General features: G+C 44.9%; 1 protein-coding gene across 3 annotated transcripts in view; it reads right to left on the bottom strand.

The window, feature by feature from the left end:
• The window catches only part of STAP1 (signal transducing adaptor family member 1), a 478,236-nt gene extending 458,503 nt beyond the window's left edge, over nt 1–19,733 (bottom strand). For all 3 annotated transcript variants that reach the window (XM_069235790.1, XM_069235796.1, XM_069235804.1), the window contains exon 1: nt 19,449–19,733. In XM_069235790.1, the coding sequence (XP_069091891.1) occupies nt 19,449–19,568 (120 nt within the window). In that variant the 5' untranslated portion in view covers nt 19,569–19,733. The remainder of the gene's footprint in view (nt 1–19,448) is intronic.
• Nucleotides 19,734–26,952: the final 7,219 nt, after the last annotated feature.

Below are 26,952 nucleotides of genomic sequence, written 5' to 3'. Positions count from 1 at the left end.
CCTTTGCCCCCAACATTGACATGTAACAATTGGCCAGATGTACAAAAGGATTTAGCATTTCTTGATGGACCGAGTCACAATTGTGACCCGTTCAGAAATGCTAAATTGCCTTTTCAGATGTACAAAGGCCAACACGGAATCGCTAAATTCAATTTCTACCCAGTAGAAATCACATTTTGCGATTCCCAAATATGAAACTGCAAATAGGGATTTCCTATTTACGAGTTCCTAAGCACATGTACAATGCATTTGCAAAATGGGCATTTAGGAAATGGTATTACCATCGACTCAAAGTCGACGGTAACCGTGTGCAAGTTTAAAAAAAGACATTCAAAATGCATTTTTTAAAGTGTCTTGTAGCAGGCAAATGTCCGTATGGCTTTTATGCGCTTTACATGAGCACCACTTTTTTTTGGGTGCAACAAGCGGGGCTCTAGGTCCACTGGCACTCTTGGGTTTGCATTTCCTAATTTGCAATTTCCTAGTAGGAAATCGCAAATTTGGAAATGCAAAACCATTCGTACCTATGGGCCTTTAGTCCAAACCTAACTTATATACTTATGGGGCTTTGGGTCCATAGTACCTTTAGGTCCATTTGTACTAGGGGCTCCTTCTTCCATAACCCCATATTACTGGTCTTTTTATTTCACTCTTGCATGTTCCCCATTTGCCACTATTTCACTATTTTTCTCTTTTGTTTTTTCTCCCTTTTCTGTCTTTCTCTCTTGTTCTACCTCCACCACTTCTAGCCATGTGCATAAATTAAGCACTGATTGATAATTAACTACTAGCCAACTCTTAACTTGTCAAGAAACAGGATACCATTTCAAAGTAAATGTATAGATGAACAGAGGCACAATAGACTCAGAAGGGGTCTTAAGGAAGGCATGCAAGGTCACCATCAGAAGGTGGTCAAAAGTTTTATAATACAGAAGGCGGAGGATAGACTCCAAAGTGTGACCCTGTTAGAGGACCAGGCACTGGGGGTCGAAGCATAACTCTCGGCGACTCCCAAGACGAGACTTCTCATCAACTTGCTGTGATCTTAGAAGATACTGGCAATCCCCTCCAGATGACACCAGCCATAGTACAAACCTAAACCTTTGCCAACATCTATCGGCAACTCTATATTCAGCTGTCCCAAGGCCAGAAGTCAAAACTACCTCCCCGCTTTTGGACAACATATCTTTGACCACGTCCACATGGTGTGAATTAGACTAACCAATCACAGTCGAGGTGATAGCACCTGCCATCTCAGACCTACCTGCGGATAAGACACCGGACCCAGAAGGCTACCATGCAGAGTTTTATAGCACATATCGGGACAACCTCTCTCCACATTTACTCGCACTTTACGACAAGGCTGCTAAGGTGGACCACTTTCCAGGAGAACTTGATACAGCCACTACAGTGGTCACATCTAAACAGTGCCCCACACCAAACGCCTGTGCTACTTATTGACCCAGCTCCCTTATGAATGAAGAAATAAAAGTGTTTGCCAAAATATTAGCCAACCGATTGAAAACCACATTGCCACTCTTGTCCACCTAGATCATGGTGGCTTTATACCAGCTAGAAGTGCAAGACACTGTCTTAGCAGCGTGCACATTGCCCTGGCACGCCAATAGCCCCTGATGCCCCCCAATGCCCTGTCATTAGTTGAGTTCGAGAAAGCTTTTGACACAATGAACAGGTCATTTGCATGTCTGGCCTTGGCCCTGCCTTCTGTGGGTACATCAAACTGCTCTATTCGCAACCATCTGCGCAGGTGCAAATCAATGGGATGCTCTCTGACACCTTCCCTATTCGTAGGGTGCCAAAATAGGGCTGCCCCATCTCCCCCTTTCTTTTCCTTTGTTATAGAACTCCTGGCAAGACTCATATGCTATAACGCACAAATATAGAGCTGGAGGTTGTAGACGGGCCATGAAGACCGCATCGCCTTGTACACTGATGGCATTCTGCTATATATGTCTAACCCATCGGTGACACGCACGCGTTGCTTACATGTTTGTTAACTCTGTTGGGAGACCTCAGGCCTACGAGTCAAACACACTGTGGCCCTTATTCCAACTTCGGCGAACCTGAACCTCCAGGCCGGCGGCGGTCTTTTGACCGCCGCCAGAGTGGCGTGCAGACCGCCAAATATTTAATGTGGCGGTTTGGCCTGTACCAAACTGCCAGATTCCCGTTGCTATCACCAGGGCGGCTGGACCCGCCAGGCCGGAGACGAGCATCTCGGACCCAGCGTGCCACCCAATACCGCCGGTGGTATTCTGAGTCCCCGTTCCACAAGGGATTCCGTGGCAGGAGCACCGCCACTAAATCCCTGGCAGAAAGGCTACCGGCAACAGGAATTTGCATTCCTGTTGCCGGTAAATGACTACCCCCCACTCCCAGTAGTGACCCTCCTATCCCCCACCCCCTGCAGTGGAGACCCCCACCCCCTCAGTAGAGATCCCCCACCCCCGATCCACATACTGCACCCCCAACCCCACATACACACACACACCACCTGACACACACACACACACTCACGACACACTTACACACAGGCGCACACACACGCATCACCACAATTACACACAGACACACGCCCACACAAACACACCCTCCCCACCCCCCCATGCATTACATGCATACACACACTCGCACACACCCATTCACACCCCCCTCCCCTTGTGGAGGAAACTTACATCGTCTGATGATGTGCTCCTTCCTGAGATAACGGGACCCGGCTCTCCCACTGCCATCCCAGCACCACCGCCACAAAACCGCCAGGCCGTATTACAAGTCGTAATACGGCGGGCGGAGTCCTTTTGGTGGGGCGGGCCCGCGGTGGGCCTGCCTCTGCACTTCCGACCGCCAGCATGAGTACTGGAGGATTTCCGCCCAACTTGAGGCGGAAGTCCTTCAGTACTCTGAATATGGCGGTCGGAGGACCTGTGCAAGAACTCTTTCGGTTATGTTGTGATGTGGTGCTTTAACTGCGATATGCCAATGAAACTGTACTGGTGGCCAAAACCAAAAACAATAAAGTTGATTATAAAAAAAAGTTAAAGGTACAAAATTCACATTTCTGTTAAGGAAGTTATGGAAATCTAGAAAGTGGTGGAGAATAGCAATTGAGGTTTAGCCCTGGTGAGTTACAGAGGCGTTGATTTTTACTCAAGAGCTGTAATGAGTGGGTTCCCAACAGGAACCGTTTATAGCCCTAATTATCCATCATATATGGCCTTTTCCTGTGCCATGTCCTTTCTCAGTCCTGTGGAGTTTTGCAACTTTCCAGATATGTAAAAGTAAAATAAATTCAGAATGATCAATCCAATTAGCAAACACATGAAGTATCACAGTGATTCATGACCGAATCCAATGATAAGTAAATGTAACTGACTAACCTTAAATAACCAAATCAGCCCTCCCTCTCTGGTCAACATGCCCAATCAATGTCAAGCAGTAATATTACAATAGATATTATGACATCATCTACAGCCAGTAGTTATTTTGAGCAGATGGGTGCACATGGGGCCCATAAGCACTTATTTTTGTGGGCTGGCACTTATTTTTCCTCAACAGACTTTGGCCCAGACCAAGAGAAGGAAAACCACAAAAAGGAGAAAGAAGGAAAAGAAAAACGAGAAAAATGTGGTAAAGGGAAAAAGTAGAAACCAGTAAGGAGTAATAAAGATGCAGGCAGTATTGGATAGTGGATTAAAGAGGCATGAAGTGGAATCAAAACTACACATCTTAGCTATTCAGCATGCTGAGTGCTTCTGAGCAAACCTTTTGGTCTCACTGCTTATACTTTTGCAAATTAAGCTCTGCCCACAGAGGAAAGCAACTTATTCAGTTTAATGCCAGTTTTTTCGATTTCAGTGGAGACCACCCTTACACAATTGAGCCACATTTGTTGTTTGATAATGACTGAGGCACTTTCGCTTGAGATATTGTTCTACTGTCTGGAGGTTCCATGATATTGACTCGGTGCCTAGTGATGGTACAAATTGCTTCTGCAGATCGGACACCGGGTACACAGAGAAGATATGAGGATAGTAATCCTGTTTCCCATGGGGGAAGCGCGCGGAAAGAGGAGGAGGCGGCGTCACTAGGGTGCAGGGCAGGAGCCCTTTAAAACTTAAATCGCGCTCCCGCAACCACGGGAAGCGCGTGGAAAGAGGAGGAGGCGGCGTCACTCGGGTGCAGGGCAGGAGCCCTTTAAAACTTTAATCACACTCCCGCAACCGCGGGAAGCGCGGGGAAAGAGGAGGAGGCGGCGTCATTAGGGTGCAGGGCAGGAGCCCTTTAAAACTTAAATCGCGCTCCCGCAACCGCGGGAAGCGCGCGGAAAGTGGAGGAGGTGGCGTCACTAGGGTGCAGGGCAGGAGCCCTTTAAAACTTTAATCGCGCTCCTGCAACTGCGGGACGCGTGCGGGCGGCGCCCGGGCCAAGGGCGGGCCCGTCTTGCGCCCGTCATCGCCCGTCAGAGGCTGGGCTGGGCCACCCCCCCTTTCATCTCCAGTGGAGGGTGACTATTTATATATCTACTAATATTGGGGAACAGTTTGGAGCTTTTTTAGTGGGTTTTTAATAGTTTTAATAGTTTTAATTTTTATTTATTAGTTTGTTTTGTTTGTTGTAAAAATGGGCAGGAAAAGTGGTCCGTTATCTGGTCCTATAGCGGGTGGTGGTGGCGGTAGTAGACAGGGAAGTGGCACCACCACATTGGACTCGCAAGAGCTGTCGGAGTTGTAACGAAGGAGATTGATCTGGCAGAGAGGAGGTTATCCATGGAACTGGAGGACTGGCGTCAGGCCCCAATAGATAGTGGTCCACGTGAGGTTGTGGATGTGGAGGTGACTTATCCGGGGGGAGCCCAAGGTACTGTTATGGCTGCTGTTGAGCCTGCTCAAATTGAGCTAACAGAAACAACAGAGGGTTCTGGTGGCCAAGGCCCCTCCAGAAGAAGCAAAAGACTTTTATTATCTTCTCCCCCGGCCTGCTCCACGGATAAATGTAGCCCTCCCCCGAGGAAAAAAAAGGTCTTAAATAAATCAGTGCCCAAGTCGAAAACATCTCCCTTGGAACTCCCTTAAGGGTACGAGTAGTGACCCTGCACCTTGCCAGCATCTGGGTTGTGAGGTTTCTATTTTATTGTCAAAACTTTGTGAAATGATCCAGGAGATTTTATCCCCCGTTGTGGCGAAGTTATCGGCCATAGAAGAGGCAGTTTCTCTGATATCTGTGCAAGGAAGTCAGGGGAGGCACTGTGTAGGTGGATGTGTGGCCCCGACCAGGCGATCCCATCCCTGTGAGGAGTCACTCCTGCCGGAGGACACTGTGGGGTCATTGGGGCCTCTGGGAAAATCATCTCAGCTATAGGTTAATCCTGGAAATTCTGGGGGTCAGGGCGCTCGTGTTGAGATTGTGCCGGCTGCACCGACTTCTATATTAAGGGCGGATAGGATTGTCAATAGGCCTAGCTGTAGTAGGCAGCCTGATCCTGATTTTGTGGTAGCTGGGGGGGATGACCAACAGCTGGTTGGGAACAATAATTTGAATCTCCCGACGGCCAGGCCTTCTTCGGCTTGTTTGGATCTCCCCCCAGCTTGTGGCCCCTATGTGGTGGTGTTGACGAATGTACCTGCTCTTGCTCCTGGGGTAACCGAGTCCACGGCCCAACTCACAAACAAGGTTGGATATTGGCTGAGTAAGAACTGTGATTTCTCATGTAAGGATTTCAAGGATATTCTGTTTGCCAGAAGAATTGGATGGTTCGGGCCCAAAAATAAGGTGGGGGATGAAGATTGTATTATTATAAATGTTAGATATCCAGCCCTGACTCAAAGGCTCCTTTCTACTTATCGACCTTTAGAGCTGGTACAATAGGTACAATAGGTATGGTCCCTCTGGGTTATTTTTATGACCACATGCGATTGAGTGCTGGGGTGTCTCTAGGTTCTGGTAGGAATCCCCCCCTGGGTCAGAATAGCCTCCAGGTAACCAGCAGAAGAACTGTCACTAACAGTAATTTATCCTTGGAAGGGGTGGACTGACAATGCGCCGTGACCCGGGCTATACGGGAAGAGGTGCCCCCACAGTGTAAACTTATTTCATGGAATATTGCGGGCTATGATGCTAAGTTATCTGATCAGGCGTGGATTAGGTGTGTGACTAATTATGATGTGATCATGCTTCAGGAAACCTGGTCGGAGGGGTCGTCTGTGTGGGATGGGTATAACAGATTTGCAATTCCAGCTGTGCAGTCTCTTGGTGGCCGCTCAAAAGGTGGCCTAGTTACCCTAATTCGCCTCTCTAAGATAGTGGGTGCTTTTCAATGAACTGCAATCACCAAGGTATATTGCTGGTATGGGTAATTTTCTCCAATAATTTTAATATTTTACTGGTAAACTTTTATAACGCTGTGTGGGATGTGGGGTGCCAAATTGGGGCCCTGTTCTCCGTTCTTCAGGTTTTGAAATAATAGAATGGAGGAGTTAGGGCTAGAATTCTGTGCTATTGTCTCTGGAGACTTTAATGCTACGTTGGGGAGGCGTAGTACTGTGGTTAATCCCTTTATTTGTGACTGCGAGGATTTTTTAGTGGATGGTCTGCAGGACTCCAGAGGCAGGGTTCTAATTAAGGAATTCAGGAAGTTGGGCCTTCTGAATTTGTGTGATATAGAAGCCGTAGGGACTCATCAACTCCCAACCTATGTGGGAAGAGGATCTGAATCCACCATTGACTATATTTTTATGTCTCCACCTATGAAAGACCTGGTGATTGGGGGTGAGGTGCTGGGGGAGTGTTTCAGTAATCATAATCCCCTTATAGTATCCTTTAAACTCCCTGGGGCCCTACGTAATTTGGGACGAGGTAGGCCTGTAGTAGTGGAGATAAAGGACCAGGGTAGGCGGCTTGGGTGGAAGCAAGTGGAGTCCCAAAAAAGTTGTAGAAAGGGTGGTGGGGGAAAATGTACACTTATTTATGGACACACTCCTGACAGAGGCTCCTAATCCTAAAACTGTTATGGACGCAATAACAGAAGTAAATGCAGCAGTGAGAGACTGCCTTTTTTCAGTAGACAGCCAACCTAGTAAACGTAAAAGTGGTTGGTACGACAAGACCTGCTACGTTGCAAGGGCAAACCTGAAGATGGCCACTAAGAAAAATCCCAGGGATTGGGTCCTCGTAAAAGAAGCTAGAATGAAGTATAAGAGGGCCCTGAGAGACAGCAAGATAAAACACAAAGATAAAGCCTGGGAAGAGTTAGAACGTGCCATAGCTCTGAAGGATCCTGGCCTGTTTTGGAGAGTGGTAAATAGAGGTTCCTTTAGAACAGATACATCTGAGGGCCTTGGCTGTAAAATCGCCCTGGAGGCATGGGTAATTCACTTTTGTAGTATTTTTGAGGGTACTCCCCTAAGAAATAACCAGGAGAACGAGTATGATATGGCTCCCAACCTAGCAATTACGTTTTCGTTCCAGGAGGTTATGGATGCGATACAGAGTAGTGCGAGTAATAAAGCTCCGGGCCCGGATTCGATCCCTATGGACCTGTATAAAGCTAACCCCCAGCTATGGGCACCTATTCTCCTAAATGTCCTTAATGCAGCAGTTACTGTCAGTATTCCTGCCTCTTGGAGACTGGCATGTATTGTCCCAGTGTTTAAAAAGGGCGACCGAAATGATCCTAAGTCCTACCGCCCTATTTCTCTACTGGACTCTTCTGTGAAGATTCTGGGATGGATTATTTTAAGGCGTCTGGAGTCCTGGATGATAGAGAATGATATTTTATTTTAAGCCAGGACCAGTATGGTTTTAGGGAAGGCCTCAGCATGCAAGATCAATGTCTCAACCTATTGATGATGATCGGCAAATACACGCAGGCCAGGAAAGGTACGCTCTATCTTGCTTTTATGGATCTTAACTGTGCCTTCGATAAAGTGAACCGGTCTATACTATGGGAGAGGTTAAATCAGCTAGGGTTGGATCCCAATATTGTAGAGTTGCTCCGATATCTACATTCTGTGACGGTTGCAAATGTGAGGGTGGGGTCTAATGGGGAATGCTCAGAGGCTTTTAAGCTCTCAAGGGGTGTGCGCCAGAGGTGTGTTCTGGTTCCTACTTTGTTCCTTCTATATACAAAAGGATTGTCTGATTTTCTGATGGAACAATGTAGGGATGTTCCAAAGGTGAATGGTACTGATATCCCTGTGCTGACGTATGCGGATGACGCGGTCCTCATGGCTCGCACTATGAATGGTCTCCAGGAAATAGTTAGAGCTTATGTCTCCTTTATGTCAGCTTTGGGTTTAGAGGTCAATTTTAAGAAATCACATTTTATGGTCTGTGGAAGACCTTTGAGTAGGGTGGGGGAGCTAAGGGTGGGGGATCAAATTATTAGTAGGGTCCATGAGTTTCCAAATTTAGGGATTATTTTTGATGAGAAAGGATCTTGGAAACCTTGTATTGCCAGAAGGGGTGCGCTTTTTCATGCAACAGTTGGTGCGACTTTTGACTTTGCTGTAAGGGTAGGTAGTAAACCCATCAAGCCTTTGCTTGAAATTTATAGGCGAAAATGCCTCCCTGTCCTGCTGTATGGTGCTGCACTTTGGGGGTATAGGGACACCCGAGCCCTTGCGGTGGAAGAAAACCAGTTCTGTAGAAGGCTATTGGGAGTTGGACAAAATATCCCTGGTTTTAGCCTTCATTTGGAACTGGAGCTTGAGTTTGTGCAGGACACTATTCAGTTGGCTCCCCTTCTGCTATGGATCTCAATTTGGAGTAACGAACATGCCACTCTTAATAGGGATATCTTAAGGGATTGTTTAGCTTGTGACAATGTAAAGAATATTCCCTGGCTGATGCACATAAGGAAGATGGCTCGTGATTTGGGGCGGCCTGATTTGTTTGAGTATCCTGAGGGCCTGACCAGTTGTGATAAGAAATGGGTTAAGGATAATTTTTTAAGATTCCAGGAGAACAGGGGGGAGGGGGAGGCCTTAGGGAAAAAATCGATCAGGGATTTCATCATGTTAAAGATGTGGGTAGGTCCTGAGCGCTATCTCTTAGAGATAAAGGATGTGAGGGAAAGGTCTCTCATAATCCGTTTCCGTTTGGGGATCATCAGAAGTAATCTGTGTTTCCCGTTAGGTCAGTATGGGGACAAATGTATTAGACCCTGCCCTTGTGATGGGGTGTCCCAACAGACCTTGTCCCATTTTACATTGTTTTGTGTTTTTTATGCACCATTTAGAACTCGATTTTTATTACCTCTCCTAAGGCCCAAGGGTTTCATGCAATATCGTCCTGCTTTTATGTTGTTGCAGATGGCCTCAGATGTATTGGTGTGGAAGGGGCTGGGATCATTCCGGAAGGGAGCTATTACTTGGCGTAATAATGTGGAGTTTTTAGAATGAATTTTTCTATTTTATTGTTTCTATACATGAGGTTATATATGTTGATATTCTTGATGGGTGTTTTTATTATATATGGTTTTTACTGCTTTTTTTTTTAACAAATGTATTGGTGATTATTTGTTGTAATGGATGAATTTTTCATACCGAATAAAAGCTATTCTATTCTATTCCCATGGGATGTATTGCTTCCCTGTATCACAAAACACTGAGTTCAAGCTGTAGAAATTGATCCAGAGGGAAATCAATGACCACATCCTGAGAAATAGAAAACATCTCAATAGGCATCTACCAGCCAATGCATTTTTTACAGTCATATTACCGTGTGTTGCTACTGACACTTAAATTAAATATGTGGATGAAAACCTCTACTGTACATTGTAGTACACACGTGGAACTGGCTATCTATCATATTACTGTAAAACCAATGCAATTAAATGGCCTTTGCGGACCAAGTAAACAGAGCTCATTTGTCTTAATCTTAAATGGCACTGGTTACACCTGTTCACAAACAGATGACTTAAATTGGTTTGAGCACAGTAGAAAACATTGGTTTGAGCACAGTAGAAAACATGGGGTCAAATACAGTAGAACATAAAGTTGAGTACAGTAAAAAACAATGGCTTGAGCACAGTAGAAAAGCATATTCAAAGCTAAGATAGCAGTGCCAACAGCCCAACAATGCTTACCATATGCTTCCATGATCTGCTAACCTTGAACGAGAGTTCTCTCCCCACAGGGCTCCCACTGCCTGCCACAAAAATGGAATGCCTGCCATAAGCAAATCTGGCTATTATCTCCCTCTTTGGGAGAGGCGCCAAAATAACCTAGACCGACTGAATGGTTGCTGCTAAGCATGGGGTTTGCAATTCAATCCTAAAATGACACAAAGGGTTAGAGTAGAACAGGGAAGTCCCCATTGCTACTAAACATACAGAAATAGTTTACATTCTTGCTTCACCTAAATGCAAGTTTTCACAAACATTCTCCACCACTAAGAACTCAGTAAACAAGAACCCAAACAAAAATACAGTAATCTGGACTGCCACACTATGCCAACATCGCAAACCACCAACAACACATACTTATTTACCCTACCTTTCATATTCAAGAAACTACAACAAGCCTTGGACAGCCACTGCGTACATATCACACACTGCGAAAGACAGCTACGGATATCCATATGGATAAAAGGTAAAAGAACCATGTGCATGTTCTACAGCTAGGCTTGTACATACTTTTTATTACACAAGTGAAACCCAGTGTAATTTTCGATTAGTGGGATACCAGTAATTGCATAATTTCCTGATTTCCCTACACCTCTATCGACAGCATAGCTTTTGCTGCAGGGGATATTATGTTTTGTTATGCAGAGTTGTAGAGTGCACTAATCCCCAAGAGGGTATCCTGGTGCTTGAAAAGAAGTGTGGGCGTTCACTCCCAGCGGAATTATTCAAAGAGCCAAGTCTTCAGCCTCCTGTAGAACTCAAAATTTGAGAAGGAGGAGTCTAGTGTGTAAGGGAGGTCGTTCCATGTTTTGGGTGCAATGTAGGAGAACTCTTGACCTCCTGCTTGCTTCTGTGAATGCGGGGATGGGGTGGTACTACTGAGAGTGAGACAGAGTGTAGGTGTCTGGCAGACTTGTGAAAGTGTATGCAGCAGTTCAGGTATGCCAGTCCAATGTTGTGTAAGGCTTTGTATGTGTGTGTGAGGAGTTTCAATTGGCTGTGCTTGTAAATGCGCCAGCGGAACACCTTAAGGTGTGGTTGCAATGTGGGTGTAGTCTGAGAGGTCCACATGAGTCTTGAAGTGTCATTCTGGATGGTCTGGAGTCTTTTTAAGAGTTGCTTTGAGATTCTGTTTTAAAGTTTGTTGCCATAGTCAAGCCTGCTTGTGATGAGTGCTTGTGTGAAGGTCCACCTGGTGTTCTGTGGCAGCCACTTGAAGATCTTTAGTACCAATGTAGGATGTGAAAGCAGGAAGTGCTCACTGCATTGATTTGTGCAGTCATGGTGCACTTGTCATCAGGGATATTCCCCTGATTTCTTGCATGGTCGGTGGGTGTTAGTGTTGCTCCTAGCTTCAACAGCCACCAGGTGGCGTTGTACAGGGAAGTCTTGTTTCCAAAGATCAGATTTTCTGTCTTGTCTGAACTGAGCTCCAAACAGTTGATTCTCATCCAGTCTGCTACCATGGTCATACAGTTGATAAAGTTGGTTCTGGTGGAGGTTGCCTTGCCGGTCAATGAGAGGATGAGTTGGTTGTCATCAGCGTATGTGATGATAGTGATGCTTTGGGATCACATAGGTTGACTAGTTGAGCCATATAGTCACTGAATAGGGTGGGGCTGAGTGACGATCCCTGGGAAACTCCATAGGGCAGGTTCTTTATTTCTGGTTTGGTTTGAGCACAAATGACTTGGAGGTCTGTGAAACTGGGTGGGTGTGCTGCACAAGCTACATTCACTGTGTAACTTGCGGAAACAGAAATGGACAGTCATGAGGGAAAGATTTGTGCAGTCATTCATACTTGTGAACCAGTAAGGAAAATTGGGATCTTGCAATGAAAACTCTGCAACAATCCCAGTTGTTACACAAAAGGCCATCCTTGCGTAGCATGCATAAAACTTGTTGTGCTAAATACAGCCCACCAGATAAGCCCACCTACAACATAACAGCACAGTGCCTGAAATGTGGAAAATCACATGATCCGGATGCTGCAGCTTTTGTGCCAGGGGAGAAACAGAATGAAAGAGGCAAATATTTCTTCTGTGATTATGATACAGAGATGTGAGAAACACTGATTTCAACAAGGAAGGTATAAAATGTATTTGAACTTTCAATGATGGGGAAGCTTCAATGAGGACGCTGGATAAGTCTATTGGCATTAAAAACATCCGATGATCCCCATCTCAAAAATAAAATTGATAATTTTAAAAGGCGCCCTAACTCTTAGAATGGTAATATCCACATAATTGACAAGACTTCGGATCAGCATTGCTCATCTGATAATCTGAATGACGTCTGTAGTGATTAATCCGGTTTATACAAACCTCTGCAGATTTGCTTCTCCTACGCAACGAAGAATCAGTGCTGACCAAAGATTAAAAAGAGTTGTAGGAAATGGCCACAGGAATTATGTGATTCTGCAGCCTGGGTCTTTTTGGCATAACTGTGAATGCACTGTGTTTGCCATAGACTCAACTATTTGCTGCATAATTATCAAAAAACAGGTTTTGTGCTTAACTGGATCAAAAGTTACAAAACGAGCACTGTGCATGGTGCCACACATTGGCAGAATCTTTTTAAAATTAGGTGGTTACAGTTCGGTTTCTGATTGCTGAATTTAGGTGTTACGCTAGTATTAATGCAGTGACACGTTTGAGACAGGTAGGATAAGTGTGTGTATTTAAAGTGATAAAATATGAACTAATAATGCCATAGAATGTACCAAATTATGCTGCATAGTTTTCCTTTTCCTGCCCCATTACTTATTCAGCCCTGCCTCTTAACTTAGTCCTCTGTAGCTGCACAATTCCATTTGCTCTAATCCTGGAGAAAATCAATAGTAGCTTTTGAGTCACAGATCTTCTGTGAGAAACATGTCAAACTAATGGTTTAAATAACTTAAAGGAATTCCATATTATATGCACTCAAGAAACATGGATCGTGTCACCACTGGTATTAAGTCGACATAGGCTGCCTTGGAAAACAACTCTTAAATTTGATAAAGCTATCTCAAAAGATAGACTCGTGTCTCTGGTATTTCTGAGTCCGAGAAGGGATGCAAGTTTACAAGTTGGTGACAATGTATCAGTGGCAAGTATAGCATTGCTCCATTGCTCCATTGTAATAGTTTATTTTGCCCTGATAAAATGAAAATATTATCACCTAGTTGGTGAATTATCACGTTTGGATCTTCTGCAGTCTCAGGTCTCCCAGAACTGTACTTTGAACAGGCGATGTAATTGAATGGGTGTTCTTTCGGCATACGAAGCAAGGTACAGCGATACATGGGATTTATGACTTCTAAATCTAACCCACAATGAAAAAACAGGAGAAGCAGAAAAACTGCTTCAATGTTATTTATTTTATACTATAGAGCACCAAATGAACATTTCTTTTGGGATTCCCCAATCTAATTCACTTGCACTGCCACCAGCAAAAGCACGGCATTGGACGACTACTTTGTTGCTATGTATCATATTGGAAGTGTGTGGACATTTTTTATCGACCTAAAAGTCATTAAAATACAACAGGAATCCCGTAGCCATTAACAGCAGAGCAATTCATTTGGTGGAACAGTCTATCTCAGGGAAAATGTGATTACCAAACTTTCTAGTTGAGGATTTTAAGAATGTTGCCTTATGATAACAGTCTTACACGTTTTACTCTCTAAAGTAAAAATACATGGATTTACTGTTTTATACTTCTTTCTATTAAGTATATTCAAAGATAAATATATTACTTATAGAGTACTAGATGGCAACACATAATAAGCCAGGTTTTAACTCCATAGCCATTACTTTAACTACTAAGTGTGAGCCATTTAGAACAATCTGGTTGTTACTCAGACCCCCATTCGTTTCAGAATGAGTTATACAGCAATAATAACACACAATATAATAATGCATATTTAATAATAAATATGAGTTTAACTAAATTTAAAGGACATTTAACAGAAATTCTGTATTAAAAGCATTGTCACAAAAACTCCAAGTGCTTATACAGGGAGTGGAGAATTATTAGGCAAATGAGTATTTTGACCACATCATCCTCTTTATGCATGTTGTCTTACTCCAAGCTGTATAGGCTCGAAAGCCTACTACCAATTAAGCATATTAGGTGATGTGCATCTCTGTAATGAGAAGGGGTGTGGTCTAATGACATCAACACCCTATATCAGGTGTGCATAATTATTAGGCAACTTCCTTTCCTTTGGCAAAATGGGTCAAAAGAAGGACTTGACAGGCTCAGAAAAGTCAAAAATAGTGAGATATCTTGCAGAGGGATGCAGCACTCTTAAAATTGCAAAGCTTCTGAAGCGTGATCATCGAACAATCAAGCGTTTCATTCAAAATAGTCAACAGGGTCGCAAGAAGCGTGTGGAAAAACCAAGGCGCAAAATAACTGCCCATGAACTGAGAAAAGTCAAGCGTGCAGCTGCCACGATGCCACTTGCCACCAGTTTGGCCATATTTCAGAGCTGCAACATCACTGGAGTGCCCAAAAGCACAAGGTGTGCAATACTCAGAGACATGGCCAAGGTAAGAAAGGCTGAAAGACGACCACCACTGAACAAGACACACAAGCTGAAACGTCAAGACTGGGCCAAGAAATATCTCAAGACTGATTTTTCTAAGGTTTTATGGACGGATGAAATGAGAGTGAGTCTTGATGGGCCAGATGGATGGGCCCGTGGCTGGATTGGTAAAGGGCAGAGAGCTCCAGTCCGACTCAGACGCCAGCAAGGTGGAGGTGGAGTACTGGTTTGGGCTGGTATCATCAAAGATGAGCTTGTGGGGCCTTTTCGGGTTGAGGATGGAGTCAAGCTCAACTCCCAGTCCTACTGCCAGTTCCTGGAAGACACCTTCTTCAAGCAGTGGTACAGGAAGAAGTCTGCATCCTTCAAGAAAAACATGATTTTCATGCAGGACAATGCTCCATCACACGCGTCCAAGTACTCCACAGCGTGGCTGGCAAGAAAGGGTATAAAAGAAGGAAATCTAATGACATGGCCTCCTTGTTCACCTGATCTGAACCCCATTGAGAACCTGTGGTCCATCATCAAATGTGAGATTTACAAGGAGGGAAAACAGTACACCTCTCTGAACAGTGTCTGGGAGGCTGTGGTTGCTGCTGCACGCAATGTTGATGGTGAACAGATCAAAACACTGACAGAATCCATGGATGGCAGGCTTTTGAGTGTCCTTGCAAAGAAAGGTGGCTATATTGGTCACTGATTTGTTTTTGTTTTGTTTTTGAATGTCAGAAATGTATATTTGTGAATGTTGAGATGTTATATTGGTTTCACTGGTAATAATAAATAATTGAAATGGGTATATATATTTTTTTTTGTTAAGTTGCCTAATAATTATGCACAGTAATAGTCACCTGCACACACAGATATCCCCCTAACATAGCTAAAACTAAAAACAAACTAAAAACTACTTCCAAAAATATTCAGCTTTGATATTAATGAGTTTTTTGGGTTCATTGAGAACATGGTTGTTGTTCAAGAATAAAATTAATCCTCAAAAATACAACTTGCCTAATAATTCTGCACTCCCTGTAGTTGATTACAAGAATGATCCATGTCAAAACGAACATCTTTTTGAAAACCACTAAACAAAAAAGACAGACATATATAAGGAAAATAGATTAAAGGGGTTCTGGTTTTGAAAACCACATATTTGAGGTGGATCATCAGAGTTAGTTGTTGATACTGCCGATGTGCTTTGTGGGGGAGAAGCAGCTCTACACATAAAGACGGGGAACTTCTCATAGTTGTCAAACTGTTTTGTTTTTTTTTGCATTATTTATGTTTGTGTTTGGTTTGATAAAAAAAAGACCTGAAAATGAATAATTGGTTTATGTGATTTTCATTCTACTACGCTATATCGATCTAAGGGCCAGATGTAGGTACAATCCGTATTGCGACCCGCAAATTGCGAATCAGAGCGACTCACAATTTGCGACTCGCAATTCGGAATCTTGGATGGTGTCCCTGACACCATCTGCGAATCGCAAGGGGGTCGCAAAGGCCCACCTCATGATTATTTATGAGGTGGGTCGCAATTTGCGACCCCCTTGCGATTGGCGGCCCTCACAGGGATGGTGACCTGCTGCGGACAGCAGACCACCATGTCTGTGACTGTTTTTTAATAAAGCAGTTTTTTTGTTTTGTAGTGCAGCCCTTTTTCCTTAAAGGAAAACGAGATGCATTACAAAAACGAAAAATGAAACGTTTTCGTTTCATTTTTTCAGAGCAGGCAGTGGCAGTGCCATTCTCAACGTGGAAGGGGTCCCCATGCCCTTCCCTTTTGCGAATGGGTTACCACCCATTACAAAAGGGTGCAAACTGCGATTGGTTTTCAACCGCGTTCGCAGTCACAAAGCAATCCTGCATTGCATTGCGACTCGCAATTAGGAAGAGAACACCCCTTCCTAATTGCGACTCGCAAAACGAGGTCTGTGCATTGCAAAGTGCATTTTGCACGTCGCAAACAGCGAAATTCGCTGTTTGCGACATGCAAACTGCTTAGTACATCTGGCCCCTGGCCCTAAATCTCTATAACTGGCGCGGCAGCACTAAAGACTGTACATTTTATAACTGCTTTATCATGGTCTGCAAACATAAGTCACAGATGTCATAGGAAACATGTTATCATCAGCCAATGAAGATCCTTTTGGAGGATCATTTACTATTTTGGTGCAATACAAACGAATTGATGCAAAACATATAGACGCAATTTAAAAACAGTATGTCATGTCAGTCCTTGAACACTGCACCTAATTGAATGCCAGTAAAGGAATGGAGATAAACTTGTTGAAGTGGAGTGTTCTATTAAACGTGTGGAGTGTCACTATGAATTCTCATTTGGGAAGGGTGCTACATGAATGGATGATGCTATGTTTTACACATGGAAATCTAAAGCTTTTATACTAGAAATCACATGGAAACTCACTGAAATCCTGTTTTAGGACTCTGCATTGTGTGAGATGGATCTGTAACTAATATGTTTGATTTTGGGTTTCGACTGGGAATAAAAAATAGACAGTAAAAATACAAAATTGCTCCCCACTTTGCTAAAAGTTTTAGATCTGAAGCCTGACCCTTTTCGATGTCCTGGGGTTTACAAAAAGGAAGAAAAAGTGAAAGGTTTCTGGGTACGTAGGGGCAGGTGGATTTACATCAAATGTAGTGAAGGCACGTCATATTTAAGAAAGAGGGGAGCACCAGGGTCCTGAACCGCAGTGTGTTTTAACGTGAATCCTATTCTCACAGTATGTGGAAATCTGTACTAAACAGTTGTTGTGTTAGAGTGTGGGGAGCGTGGGATCTGTAAAACTGTCGGAATATTGTTTTCATTCTTATAACAAACGGTAATAAAAGTTCATACATGGAAAAGAGGGGAAACGATGATAACTTAAGGAATCTACAGGATTTACAGCTACACTGTAAACATTCCATTTCTTTAATCACATTCTTCACAGTCAAAATGTTCAGGTGGATATTTCCGGGAACGAAGAATAGGATGTTCCACTTGCTGTGCCCGGTGCAAACTTTGAAAAATGCAGATTGGTTGGTTCAACAGATTGGTGGTCATCTGCAGTAAGACAAAGTTGACTGTGTTTGGAAAGAGGCAGGTGAAAGAGCGAACAGGGCACATTACAGAGAGCAAACTGGAGTGATACTCCATATATAGCTACCAAGGAGATGTGCTCTGTGGTATGAGATATGATCATCTGAAGCTCAAACATAGCTCCTCCAGTTTGCTTCACGACATATAAATTAAGCTGGTCAGTTCAAGCACCGAATGCATGCAATTAAGGTCACGGTTTTACCTGCTCCCTCATATGCTCATGAAACCTTTCCTGCTCCCACTGTTCCCAGTCTCGGGTTAGATCTTGCCCAGTGCTCTTTATTCCACTCATTGTTTATGTTTCCATGGTCAGTTAAACAAGGACAGATAAGGGTTGAATTCTGATTAATAAATCAAACACTGGGTCCTAAGGCAGCTTTATCTTACGTTGTTTTAGTGCGAGGGCACAGACCTGGACTCAGGAATAGGCACAATATAGAGAATTAGTGCTTTTTAGCGGGGCAAAGGAACAGCGAGCCGGTGGAGGCGGTGGGGGCATTTGATCAACTTTTAGAACGTTGGATTTTTCAGAGTTTGGGTGGATGGAATAGCAATGTTGAATATTCGGAATTCAAAAAAAAAATAAAGCTAAATTTATGTAGGATGTCTTGAAAAATGCTACAGATTTTCAAATACTAGGTTTGGAGCAATGTTCCTCTTATGATGTAACGAGCTATAAAGCTCAAGAATACCTGATTGCACCTTTGGCATAACTCTCACGTTAGACATTTTTGGGAATTATGCTTCAGTTACTTAATCTGTGCGAATTCTAACACGACAGTTATAAAGCCATAGCAGAAAAAAAAAATCGTGTGGGGACATGTGGTGAATGTATCACCTATATTATGTCTCCTGCTGAAACCATCGCTCGTGTCTACATGTTCCGGATGTTACAAATCTAGATTCATTACAGTTCCAATCACCCCACTTCTCAAATTATAGAAAAGCTCATAAAATATTTTTGTTGAGCTCGTCAAATGTTTAATATTGCCAGCAGTGTTGCCTATGAATATTTTACTTGATCACATTTGATTTACTGCAGCGATGAAATAACAATGTTCTAGCTACTGTATTTGAATGCACAGCCCCTGCCTTTATTGTAGTATATTGTAATGCTTTGAAGAAATTGGCAATATAGTACTTTCTTGTTAATGGCAGAAGGAAAACTTGTTTATTTCATCTTTGGAAGACCGCGTTTCTAATCCTCGCTACACCTAATATAAGTGGTCCTAGGAAAGCCAGCCTTTCCCTATATGTTGCACAGGACCTCATAATTCTCTGCTGAAAAGCTGTCTCACTGACGTACACGAGCGACGGGTTTTCACAAAAAGCTTCTAATTTTAAGCATGAGATATATTTACAACACAGCGTTAACGTGTGCACGGGTTATTTCTGCGTCAGTACTTCACACATCACACTTTTGCATTAACCTGCCGAGTTACCTTGCCAGTTGTAACCTCGCAGAACATGCTTCCTTACAGAAAGCAACGAAGACTAAATTAAATGTAAAACGCGAAACAGTAAAAAATATTCTCGACAGCATTTTCCACGTGGTTACAGACAAAAGAGAGTCCAAAGTGAAAAAGCTTCGCATGCAGGAGCTACTTGTATCTTCGCCTCACAGCATGTTTAGCTGCCTAGACTTCTGGTACAACCGAGCGGCTCACCTGTTGCCTTGCACGCTTCACGCACAGGAAGCCATCGTAGTATAGGGGCAGCGACGTGATTCTCTGCCTTTCCTGGAAGACTTTCCTGGGCGCAGCCCTGGGGGGGACAGGAGCTGCCATGGTCCTGGACTGGAGCCCCTGCAGAACTCCTCTTCTCCCCTTCACGCCGCTTCCCCCGTCTCGGTCACTTCCGTGTCAAGGGCCCTCCTCTCTTTTTCTCGACCAGCCCTGTAAATTAATTCGCCTTTCTCTTCTTACCTTGGACTTCAGCAGTCCGTCCCAACCCTCGACCTGACACCGAGATTAGGCAACCGGTAAACGTAGCCCACAGGTCCACGCTCTGTCTTTCTGGCACCCCCTGGCGGACTGTTGCAGGAAACGCGCCGAAAATGCATAATTTGGGCAAAGGGCAATTCATACTTGGCACTCTGATACATTGTTCAGGGTCGGATTGGGGTCAAAAATCGTCCCGGGCACCCCAAAAATAGTGGCCTACATTCACGGATAGCAGTGTTCTATGAAATAGTGCTGGATTAATATCAGGGGGCTCATTGTTGCAAATATGTGTGGTAAATAAAGCATTTGAAGCTTTAGGGACAGCAACATTGGCCACGACACAAATACTGTATCTTTAACCCCTTCGCTGCCAGGCCTTTTCCCCCTCCTGTGCCAGGCCTTTTTTTTCCTACTTGGGGCAGTTCGCGCTTAGGCCCTCATAACTTTTTGTCCACATAAACTAACCAAGCCAAATTTGCGTCCTTTTTTTCCAACATCCTAGGGATTCTAGAGGTACCCAGACTTTGTGGGTTCCCTTGAAGGAGGCCAAGAAATTGGCCAAAATACTGTGAAAATTTCGTTTTTTTCAAAGAAATTGGAAAAAGTGGCTGCAGAAGAAGGCTTGTGGTTTTTCCCCTGAAAATGGCATCAACAAAGGGTTTGCGGTGCTAAACTCAGCAGCTTCCCAGCTTTCAGGAACAGGCAGACTTGAATCAGAAAACCCAATTTTTCAACACAATTTTGGCATTTTACTGGGACATACCCCATTTTTGCAATTTTTTGTGCTTTCAGCCTCCTTCCAGTCAGTGACAGAAATGGGCATGAAAACAATGCTGGATCCCAGAAACCTAAACATTTCTGAAAAGTAGACAAAATTCTGAATTCAGCAAGGGGTCATTTGTGTAGATCCTACAAGGGTTTCCTACAGAAAATAACAACTGAAAAAGAAAAATATTGAAATTGAGGTAAAAAAACATAAATGTTTCTCTACGTTTTACTCTGTAACTTTTCCCTGCAATGTCAGATTATCAAAAGCAATATACCGTTACGTCTGCTGGACTCCTCTGGTTGCGGGGATATATAAGGCTTGTAGGTTCATCAAGAACCCAAGTAACCCAGAGCCAATAAATGAGCTGCACCCTGACGTGCGTTTTCATTCTATACCGGGTATACAGCAATTCATTTGCTGGAATATAAAGAGTAAAAAATTGCTATCAAGAAAACCTTTGTATTTCCAAAAAGGGCACAAGATAAGGTGTTGAGAAGCAGTGGTTATTTGCACATATCTGAATTCCGGGGTGACCAAACTAGCATGTGAATTACAGGGCATTTCTCAAATAGATGTCTTTTTTACACACTCTCCTATATTTGGAAGGAAAAAATGTAGAGAAAGACAAGGGGCAATAACACTAGTTTTGCTAATCTATGTTCCCCCAAGTCTCCCGATAAAAATGATACCTCACTTGTGTGGGTAGGCCTAGCGCCCGCGACAGGAAACACCCCAAAGCGCAACGTGGACACATCCACATTTTTGGAAGAAAACAGAGGTGTTTTTTGCGAAGTGCCTACCTGTAGATTTTGGCCTCTAGCTCAGCCGGCACCTAGGGAAACCTACCAAACCTGTGCATTTCTGAAAACTAGAGACCTAGGGGAATCCAAGATGGGGTGACTTGCGGGGCTCGGACCAGGTTCTGTTACCCAGAATCCTTTGCAAACCTCAAAATATGGCTAAAAAAACACATGTTCCTCACATTTCTGTGGCAGAAAGTTCTGGAATCTGAGAGGAGCCACAAATTTCCTTCCACCCAGCGTTCCCCCAAGTCTCCCGATAAAAATGATACCTCACTTGCGTGGGTAGGCCTAGCGCCCGCGACAGCAAACGCCCCAAAGCGCAACGTGGACACATCCAAAAGTTTGGAAGAAAACAGAGGTGTTTTTTGCGAAGTGCCTACCTGTAGATTTTGGCCTCTAGCTCAGCCGGCACCTAGGGAAACCTACCAAACCTGTGCATTTCTGAAAACTAGAGACCTAGGGGAATCCAAGATGGGGTGACTTGCGGGGCTCGGACCAGGTTCTGTTACCCAGAATCCTTTGCAAACCTCAAAATATGGCTAAAAAAACACATGTTCCTCTCATTTCTGTGGCAGAAAGTTCTGGAATCTGAGAGGAGCCACAAATTTCCTTCCACCCAGCGTTCCCCCAAGTCTCCCGATAAAAATGATACCTCACTTGCGTGGGTAGGCCTAGCGCCCGCGACAGCAAACGCCCCAAAGCGCAACGTGGACACATCCAAAAGTTTGGAAGAAAACAGAGGTGTTTTTTGCGAAGTGCCTACCTGTAGATTTTGGCCTCTAGCTCAGCCGGCACCTAGGGAAACCTACCAAACCTGTGCATTTCTGAAAACTAGAGACCTAGGGGAATCCAAGATGGGGTGACTTGCGGGGCTCGGACCAGGTTCTGTTACCCAGAATCCTTTGCAAACCTCAAAATATGGCTAAAAAAACACATGTTCCTCACATTTCTGTGGCAGAAAGTTCTGGAATCTGAGAGGAGCCACAAATTTCCTTCCACCCAGCGTTCCCCCAAGTCTCCCGATAAAAATGATACCTCACTTGCGTGGGTAGGCCTAGCGCCCGCGACAGCAAACGCCCCAAAGCGCAACGTGGACACATCCAAAAGTTTGGAAGAAAACAGAGGTGTTTTTTGCGAAGTGCCTACCTGTAGATTTTGGCCTCTAGCTCAGCCGGCACCTAGGGAAACCTACCAAACCTGTGCATTTCTGAAAACTATAGACCTAGGGGAATCCAAGGAGGGGTGACATGCGGGGCTCGGACCAGGTTCTGTTACCCAGAATCCTTTGCAAACCTCAAAATTTGGCTAAAAAAACACATGTTCCTCACATTTCTGTGGCAGAAAGTTCTGGAATATGAGAGGAGCCACAAATTTCCTTCCACCCAGCGTTCCCCCAAGTCTCCCGATAAAAATGATACCTCACTTGCGTGGGTAGGCCTAGCGCCCGCGACAGGAAACGCCCCAAAGCGCAACGTGGACACATCCAAAAGTTTGGAAGAAAACAGAGGTGTTTTTTGCGAAGTGCCTACCTGTAGATTTTGGCCTCTAGCTCAGCCGGCACCTAGGGAAACCTACCAACCTGTGCATTTCTGAAAACTATAGACCTAGGGGAATCCAAGGAGGGGTGACTTGCGGGGCTCGGACCAGGTTCTGTTACCCAGAATCCTTTGCAAACCTCAAAATTTGGCTAAAAAAACACATGCTCCTCACATTTCTGTGGCAGAAAGTTCTGGAATCTGAGAGGAGCCACAAATTTCCTTCCACCCAGCGTTCCCCCAAGTCTCCCGATAAAAATGATACCTCACTTGCGTGGGTAGGCCTAGCGCCGGCGACAGGAAACACCCCAAAGCGCAACGTGGACACGTCCAAAATTTTGGAAGAAAACAGAGGTGTTTTTTGCGAAGTGCCTACCTGTAGATTTTGGCCTCTAGCTCAGCCGGCACCTAGGGAAACCTACCAAACCTGTGCATTTCTGAAAACTAGAGACCTAGGGGAATCCAAGATGGGGTGACTTGCGGGGCTCGGACCAGGTTCTGTTACCCAGAATCCTTTGCAAACCTCAAAATTTGGGTAAATAAATACATGTCCCTCACATTTCTGTGGCAGAAAGTTCTGGAATCTGAGAGGAGCCACAAATTTCCTTCCACCCAGCGTTCCCCCAAGTCTCCCGATAAAAATGATACCTCACTTGCGTGGGTAGACCTAGCGCCGGCGACAGGAAACACCCAAAAGCGCAACGTGGACACGTCCAAAATTTTGGAAGAAAACAGAGGTGTTTTTTGCGAAGTGCCTACCTGTAGATTTTGGCCTCTAGCTCAGCCGGCACCTAGGGAAACCTACCAAACCTGTGCATTTCTGAAAACTAGAGACCTAGGGGAATCCAAGATGGGGTGACTTGCGGGGCTCGGACCAGGTTCTGTTACCCAGAATCCTTTGCAAACCTCAAAATTTGGGTAAATAAACACATGTTCCTCATATTTCTGTGGCAGAAAGTTCTGGAATCTGAGAGGAGCCACAAATTTCCTTCCACCCAGCGTTCCCCCAAGTCTCCCGATAAAAATGATACCTCACTTGCGTGGGTAGGCCTAGCGCCGGCGACAGGAAACACCCCAAAGCGCAACGTGGACACGTCCAAAATTTTGGAAGAAAACAGAGGTGTTTTTTGCGAAGTGCCTACCTGTAGATTTTGGCTTCTAGCTCAGCCGGCACCTAGGGAAACCTACCAAACCTGTGCATTTCTGAAAACTAGAGACCTAGGGGAATCCAAGGAGGGGTGACTTGCGGGGCTCGGACCAGGTTCTGTTACCCAGAATCCTTTGCAAACCTCAAAATTTGGCTAAAAAAACACATGTTCCTCACATTTCTGTGGCAGAAAGTTCTGGAATCTGAGAGGAGCCACAAATTTCCTTCCACCCAGCGTTCCCCCAAGTCTCCCGATAAAAATGATACCTCACTTGCGTGGGTAGGCCTAGCGCCAGCAACAGGAAACATCCCAAAGCGCAACGTGGACACATCCAAAATTTTGGAAGAAAACAGAGGTGTTTTTTGCGAAGTGCCTACCTGTAGATTTTGGCCTCTAGCTCAGCCGGCACCTAGGGAAACCTACCAAACCTGTGCATTTCTGAAAACTAGAGACATAGGGGAATCCAAGGAGGGGTGACTTGCGGGGCTCGGACCAGGTTCTGTTACCCAGAATCCTTTGCAAACCTCAAAATTTGGCTAAAAAAACACATGTTCCTCACATTTCTGTGGCAGAAAGTTCTGGAATCTGGGAGGAGCCACAAATTTCCTTCCACCCAGCGTTCCCCCAAGTCTCCCGATAAAAATGATACCTCACTTGCGTGGGTAGGCCTAGCGCCAGCGACAGGAAACACCCCAAAGCGCAACGTGGACACATCCAAAATTATGGAAGAAAACAGAGGTGTTTTTTGCGAAGTGCTTACCTCTAGATTTTGGCCTCTAGCTCAGCCGGCACCTAGGGAAACCTACCAAACCTGTGCATTTCTGAAAACTAGAGACCTAGGGGAATCCAAGGAGGGGTGACTTGCGGGGCTCGGACCAGGTTCTGTTACCCAGAATCCTTTGCAAACCTCAAAATTTGGCTAAAAAAACACATGTTCCTCACATTTCTGTGGCAGAAAGTTCTGGAATCTGAGAGGAGCCACAAATTTCCTTCCACCCAGCGTTCCCCCAAGTCTCCCGATAAAAATGATACCTCACTTGCGTGGGTAGGCCTAGCGCCAGCGACAGGAAACACCCCAAAGCGCAACGTGGACACATCCAAAATTATGGAAGAAAACAGAGGTGTTTTTTGCGAAGTGCTTACCTCTAGATTTTGGCCTCTAGCTCAGCCGGCACCTAGGGAAACCTACCAAACCTGTGCATTTCTGAAAACTAGAGACCTAGGGGAATCCAAGGAGGGGTGACTTGCGGGGCTCGGACCAGGTTCTGTTACCCAGAATCCTTTGCAAACCTCAAAATTTGGCTAAAAAAACACATGTTCCTCACATTTCTGTGGCAGAAAGTTCTGGAATCTGAGAGGAGCCACACATTTCCTTCCACCCAGCGTTCCCCCAAGTCTCCCGATAAAAATGATACCTCACTTGCGTGGGTAGGCCTAGCGCCAGCGACAGGAAACACCCCAAAGCGCAACGTGGACACATCCTAAATTTTGGAAGAAAACAGAGGTGTTTTTTGCGAAGTGCCTACCTGTAGATTTTGGCCTCTAGCTCAGCCGGCACCTAGGGAAACCTACCAAACCTGTGCATTTCTGAAAACTAGAGATCTAGGGGAATCCAAGGAGGGGTGACTTGCGGGGCTCGGACCAGGTTCTGTTACCCAGAATCCTTTGCAAACCTCAAAATTTGGCTAACAAAACACGTGTTCCTCACATTTCTGTGGCAGAAAGTTCTGGAATCTGAGAGGAGCCACAAATTTCCTTCCACCCAGCGTTCCCCCAAGTCTCCCGATAAAAATGATACATCACTTGCGTGGGTAGGCCTAGCGCCGGCGACAGGAAACACCCCAAAGCGCAACGTGGACACATCCAAAATTATGGAAGAAAACAGAGGTGTTTTTTGCGAAGTGCCTACCTGTAGATTTTGGCCTCTAGCTCAGCTGGCACCTAGGGAAACCTACCAAACCTGTGCATTTCTGAAAACTAGAGACCTAGGGGAATCCAAGAAGGGGTGACTTGCGGGGCTCGGACCAGGTTCTGTTACCCAGAATCCTTTGCAAACCTCAAAATTTGGCTAAAAAAACACATGTTCCTCACATTTCTGTGGCAGAAAGTTCTGCAATCTGAGAGGAGCCACAAATTTCCTTCCACCCAGCGTTCCCCCAAGTCTCCCGATAAAAATGATACCTCACTTGCGTGGGTAGGCCTAGCGCCGGCGACAGGAAACACCCCAAAGCGCAACGTGGACACGTCCAAAATTTTGGAAGAAAACAGAGGTGTTTTTTGCGAAGTGCCTACCTGTAGATTTTGGCCTCTAGCTCAGCCGGCACCTAGGGAAACCTACCAAACCTGTGCATTTCTGAAAACTAGAGACCTAGGGGAATCCAAGGAGGGGTGACTTGCGGGGCTCGGACCAGGTTCTGTTACCCAGAATCCTTTGCAAACCTCAAAATTTGGCTAAAAAAACACATGTTCCTCACATTTCTGTGGCAGAAAGTTCTGGAATCTGAGAGGAGCCACAAATTTCCTTCCACCCAGCGTTCCCCCAAGTCTCCCGATAAAAATGATACCTCACTTGCGTGGGTAGGCCTAGCGCCAGCGACAGGAAACACCCCAAAGCGCAACGTGGACACATCCAAAATTTTGGAAGAAAACAGAGGTGTTTTTTGCAAAGTGCCTACCTGTAGATTTTGGCCTCTAGCTCAGCCGGCACCTAGGGAAACCTACCAAACCTGTGCATTTCTGAAAACTAGAGATCTAGGGGAATCCAAGGAGGGGTGACTTGCGGGGCTCGGACCAGGTTCTGTTACCCAGAATCCTTTGCAAACCTCAAAATTTGGCTAAAAAAACACATGTTCCTCACATTTCTGTGGCAGAAAGTTCTGCAATCTGAGAGGAGCCACAAATTTCCTTCCACCCAGCGTTCCCCCAAGTCTCCCGATAAAAATGATACCTCACTTGCGTGGGTAGGCCTAGCGC

The sequence above is a fragment of the Pleurodeles waltl genome, chromosome 1_2 (assembly GCF_031143425.1).
Source record: "Pleurodeles waltl isolate 20211129_DDA chromosome 1_2, aPleWal1.hap1.20221129, whole genome shotgun sequence".
NCBI lineage: Eukaryota > Metazoa > Chordata > Amphibia > Caudata > Salamandridae > Pleurodeles > Pleurodeles waltl.
Note: the sequence above shows the minus strand (reverse complement) of the source record. Positions and strands in the feature narration are given on the sequence as shown.